The sequence below is a fragment of the Mercenaria mercenaria genome, chromosome 3 (assembly GCF_021730395.1).
Source record: "Mercenaria mercenaria strain notata chromosome 3, MADL_Memer_1, whole genome shotgun sequence".
Taxonomy (NCBI): Eukaryota; Metazoa; Mollusca; class Bivalvia; order Venerida; family Veneridae; genus Mercenaria; species Mercenaria mercenaria.
The window spans coordinates 101,400,311-101,406,310 of record NC_069363.1 but is presented as its reverse complement, the minus strand read 5'-3'; the positions used below and the strand labels follow the sequence as shown (position 1 = coordinate 101,406,310).

The 6,000-nt window shown below is 34.9% G+C and overlaps 1 protein-coding gene across 1 annotated transcript in view; it reads right to left on the bottom strand.

The window, feature by feature from the left end:
• Positions 1 to 1,464: 1,464 nt before the first annotated feature.
• LOC123523822 (uncharacterized) overlaps positions 1,465 to 6,000 on the bottom strand; it is a 33,058-nt gene continuing 28,522 nt past the window's right edge. Inside the window, exons 3-4 of the mRNA XM_045301529.2 lie at positions 5,594 to 5,737; positions 1,465 to 4,911 (exon numbers count right to left, since the gene is read on the bottom strand). Of these exons, the coding sequence (XP_045157464.2) occupies positions 3,494 to 4,911; positions 5,594 to 5,737 (1,562 nt within the window). The 3' untranslated portion in view covers positions 1,465 to 3,493. The remainder of the gene's footprint in view (positions 4,912 to 5,593; positions 5,738 to 6,000) is intronic.

The following is a 6,000-nucleotide window of genomic DNA, read 5'->3' as shown; positions in this document are numbered from 1 at the left end:
TGAGTATCTGACACTTTTTCTGGACGTGATGGTCAAAGTTGAGTGTATTGGTCATAGTTACACCCAGGTCTCTGACATGATCGACGCATTTTACGTTACACCCACCAACGTTTACACTTGTGATGTTCAATTTCGCTAACTGCTGTCTGGTTCCATACATAATTATTTCAGTTTTAGATTGATTCATTTTCAGTTCAAAGGTTGTCATCCATTTTATGATTTCATTGAGACAACTGTCGAATTGTTGAAGAACAGTTGTCTCATTTTGAGAATTTCCCGCTTGGATTTTAAATGCAATCTTGTGACCATCCGCGTATCCATAGAGATCGGCTGGATATTTCTGCACCACTCGGTTGAGAGCCGATATATACAGGGTAAAGATCACGGGTCCGGCAAAAGAACCCTGCGGGACACCAAACCTCAATGGCTCCGTGTCAGATGCTGACTGTTCGACTAAAACTTTCATTGTTCTGTTCGTGAGATAAGATTCTATCCATTTCAAGGGAGTGCTATGTATACCAAATTCATCTTGAAGGATTTGAATCAGTATCGGGATATCGATGGTATCGAACGCTGCACTCAAGTCGATCATGGCCACGATTGTTACTTGATTTTCATCTATGGTTTCCAAAACATCATTATACATTTTGACCATTGCTGTTTCAACCACATGATATTTTCTATAGGCACTTTGGTAAGCTGGGAGGAGATTGTTAGCCTCAGTATGCTTATTGATTTGGTTTAGTGCAGCTTTTTCATGAATTTTTGAAGAGGAATGTTAAATTTGACACCGGGCTATAGTTTTGCAGTTCAAGTGGGAGACCTTTCTTCTTTAACAAAGGTTTTATCACAGCACTTTTCCATTCCTCAGGGAACACACCAGATAGCAGTGATCGATTTACAATTTCTGTCACAACGGGAGCAAGTTGTGTATTGTAAACAAATTGAAATTAAAGTGAAACTTGTACAAAATTTATATTTACTGCTATTTTGCGAGGTCTGGTAAACTGCAATTCATTTATTATATAATGCAGCAATTGTATTAATGAGGTATGTATGTCTCCAGATTCATGGCAATTGTTTTTCAAAATTTAAAAACTCCTCTCCTTGACTCGTAGGCGGAGCCAAACCTAACGTCACAGCAAGAAGACGTCCTGCAAAATTTAATACCGGAAAAATTACCAACCGCTCTAAATGATGAGAGTTTTCTCAAATAACCTATGAAACGTTGTATTTGGTAATAAAACGATTGTTGCCTTTTAGGGTCGGTCAATATGAGAACGTATCTATCAATGCCAATAATTGTATAATATCATTCTCATAAAACATTTCTGATATAATATTGTTTTGCGATGTTTGATTTTTTTGTAAACGTTCTTACGTTTGAAAGTTTGTAAGTTTGCCAGTGGTACCATACATTTTACATTACAACTCATCTCTAATGAGAAAAGACAAAACGAGATACGTATTTCTGCATTTTATTGGAGTAACAGATAAGTATATAATTATTGCCATACATACAATCTGATAAGAAGAAAAAACAAGAAATTAAACTGCCATAAAAAGTTTATAAAACGCAAGAAACGTTAAAAAATAAAACAAAGAAAAACGAACAGATATACACGAGCCATAAAAAGTAATCACAATTTGGTAAAATGATAAATATTATAATTTGTATGAAGCATTGTTGTCTATTGTTCTTACATTATGAAAGATTTATAACCACAGATTATGACCGAACTGAATTTTGTATGAAATGACGCCATTGTCATTATTAAGTAAATGTACATAAAACACTCACGGACAACACCAGCTATCTGTTATAATCAATGTGACTAATTAACATAAAACATAGGCAACGCCCACTATTTTCTGTCTTACGCCGTTTTTTTCTATCAAATTCAGGTTAATGAAAAAAGATGAAGTAACAAAACTTTAATTGCTAATTTACACAGGCAATTACTTTCAAACGCCATCAATTAAAAAAAAAACGCGCGACCTTCACTTTCCAAGTTATTACTTTAAGCAAGATACAATTGTATAAAATATGCATTATCTATAAAAGATATCATTATAAATATATAAAGTATACAAATGTTAATAAACATTATTTAGATATTCATATTGCATAACAAATTTGATTATAATACAATAACCTATTAGACATGTGATCACTTTTAAAAAATATTAACATATTAAAATTCACTAAAGCACGTTATCTGAATGTATTAAGTATATAAATTCTGTCAAAATTGTCTTTGATTTATATATTTAGACAACATACAAAGTTCGAAAACATGCATTGAAACAGGTAAAATACAAACAATGCCCCTTTAACATTTCAAGACAAATATTTAAATATAAAACATAACACGAAAAGAAAAAACAAATATATATATTTTCGTGTGGAAATACAGTCATCATGACACATGCTTAAATAAAGTTATGCGTGCGACATTTACACAATGCTTGCCATAATGTGCAACATCTTAATCGTGCTATAAAAAGATAATAAAACCGTATTAAATCACAAGAAGAATGTAGCATAATTATGTTAATTTCACGAATATTCAGCTATGATTTTGTAGAATATTAGTTTATATGAACAACGTTGAACGAAAAGTGGGTAGTATTAACGCAGTTTCTTCAAGAGTATTATTATAACATATAATGTAATTGTGAGCTCTACATATATACCCGTAAGCTCTACATAATATACATGTGAGCTCCACATACATACATGTGAGCTCTGCATATATACCTAGTGTGTATTTTCCATCCACTAAATACTTTGGTAACGAAAATTATACCGAGGAAGAAAATTCACTAACACTTTTAAAAGTACAAAAATATATCAAACATAGATATCGTTTCGTAAGGATACCTGCTTGCTGCTAAAGTATTAGCTGAACGATTCCCCCTCCCCAAACACCCCTCCCCGATTTATGACCCAGGACTTCGGACTCTCCCTCTCTCTCGGTCTATCTTACATAAGCTTAATTTCTGTAATGAGCTCATTTTTATTTCCCACATTGTTTTCTCCCATTTTCATTTCTTTTTCCACACTGTTCTCTCTCACTTCGCTTAGCGTCGTAACTTTTTTATTCCAAATAACTTTTGTCAATTGTCCATGAGAATACAATGCAATCAGTAATACAAATTTTTCTTTAGATATACCTTCGGAGACGGACCGAATTACTAATGTTAGATGAACTTGTTGCCCAACCCTTTTACCTCTCTTAATTTGTTTTTGTATCTCCTTTATATGTTCATTGCATATGTTGTCACGAAAAGAGGGAGGATTGAAATATGTTTATATCTCAAAGCTAGCTCTATTTGCAATGTATTGCGTACACTCATGGGTTTCCCAAATCCTTCGGGATCCAAAACTGTTGTCTTGCTTTGACATCTCTCACGCTTATAGTGACCGTGAATGAAAGAAACATGTTTTTGCGGCTACCTAAGTTTGGTATATACGTATTTTACTTTTTTTTCAAACGTCCTCACAAACGTCGATATAATAACTGTTTTCACTATTTTCACTTTTCTTTACATGAGTACCTGCACGTAAGTCTCGAGTATTTAAGGTACCATCTCGATTTTGTATAGTGCTTCTCTTGTAGTTTCGTGGAAGAGATGCATTGCGTTTCCGCTTTTGTATCATAATTTCAAAATTTTGAGCATCTTTATGTTGTTTAACACTACCTCTATAAGGCTGAGATCGGCTAATCACGTGATCACAATATGGACATGAAGAATTGTCACGTGACAATCTTTGTATTCGGAGCTGGTCACTGCCATCAACTGCAGATATGCGGATTCTATTATTATCTGACCGATTCCGTTCATACAAACAATAATCACATTCAATATTGTCTTTTGTATCATCTTCGAAACCTTTGTTAAGAAATTCTTGTGAATTTCTTTCATAGCAATGTGTTTTGTTTTCGCAGAATTTCGTACAATTTGAACACTGAACTCCCTCACAATGATCCTTCTCACAAACTGAGCTAACAAGACACTCTTTATTTCTTTTACTTGGTTTTAACTTTTCACTAATTCTTCGACGTCTATCAAAATATCGTTTTGTATTTCGATCTAGTGAATGTCCTTTAACTATTCTTAAATCCGTATCACTATGTACAGAAGGTATAAAAGCATTTGCTTCTATATCCTCATTTATTTCATTCAGGAATACATGTCCAGTGTCAGGAGTAGAACATATAGACTCAGTGCTTTCACTAAGCGTGCTTTCTGATACCGAACCACAACTACTTCGAGAAGCCACCGTGTCGTCATCCACGAGGTCAGCTTGACTACTGTTGCTATCCTGTCTACTGAACAACTTGGTTCGAACCAGCTTATCCATAAAATGTTTGAAGTCTTTTCGTTTATTTTTCTGAAATCTTGGTGAGTTATTATCCGTAAGTTCTGAAGATGGTGTAGGTGATTCGGCTCTTGACCGACATATTGTATCACGACCAGGTGAAATGGGAGAGTTTGTAGCACTAGAGGGAACTAGCTCTGATGACGTCATAGTACTTTCTGGAACAGGCTCTTTGAATGAATCAGACGGGACCGAGTCTGACTGTGAACAGGGCTGTGATGATTTCTTCGGTAATGAGAGTTCCAGTTTTTTCCAAAACCTTTCAGCCTTTTTAGTGTTCTCTTGTCCAGGCCATTCTAGATAAGTGACACTGTTCATGATAGATTTTAGGTTTTTGTCAATGTTCTTGACCTCTGAGAGGTCTGCAAGTACGACTGGGATGATTTTGTGTTTTAGCTTGAGCATCTCGTGCTGTGCTTTCTGATACTCCATGCGGCACCACTCCGACTGGACGTACTCCGGCGACAGAATCATTATCGTCCGACGGCTGCTTTCTATTGCCGACACAATGTTGTTTGCAATAGCTGTAATTAAAAATAAAAATAAAATGAGTAATTTTGATTCAAGTACCAAGTTATTTCAGAGCAGGTTGCAGCCAAGTCTTGGTACAGACGTTCATAATATATATTCTATTTTTTTTTATATCACTGTTAAAATGAAACGCAGAATGTACTTTTGCACTGATAATAGAATATGACTTGATTTTTTTTTTTGCATTGTTTTTATTGGGCTAAACGTCAAACTGACACAACTATAGGTCATAAGTCGATCTTTCAGCCTTTCATGGTGGAGAGGAGCTTGGGAGAAGAGGGAAAAAACCCAGTCGTTTCTTCATGTATTATTTCAGGCATAAGCGGGCACCTGGGTAGAACCATCAACCTTCCGAAGAAACATGGACTGCTTCCTTGCATGAAAGAATTTTACAGGCCAAGCGAGGTTTCCAAGTCACAGCAGTGAAGGGCAAGTGACATGGCTTGAAACTAGCAGGAAAGTGTCATACTTAGCTCATTAAGAAGTTTATGGTGTCCTATGAAATCATCACAAAGATGTTTTATGGCTTGTTGCCAAGCCTCTGTAACAGTGAACTTTCAACACACATTTTAATACGTTTTGTATCCATGATAAATATTGCATAATTACTCTGCTTTTAACTATCACAAAGAGCAAAGACTGTGAAACAGAAGTAAGAGATTAACTGATAATTACCTTCTCCTGGTAAGAAATCTCTGAAGTGCATACAGAGTTTAAAGTTGTATTCACCCTCTAGTTTAGGAAACAGCTGATGGAGGACAAACTGTTCGTCTCTAGGACAGGACTTGTAGGAGACAAAGGCGTCATATTCCTTCCCGTCTGTAAATAGAAACATACACACAAATTATGCCTTGTAGATATACAGTATTGCCTTCATCAACTTATCTAATTTTTTTATTAAAAATTAAGATTGTATCAATTAGCATAATTATGTCCGGTTATCGGGTTTTACAGTAAATCTTAAAAGTTAGATCATGCCCAAATTTCATATTTGAAAAAAAAAAGCAAAAAACTATACATTATCAACGTCAACACGAAATAAACAAGTTTGTATATACATGTACTAAAAAAAACTACACGTA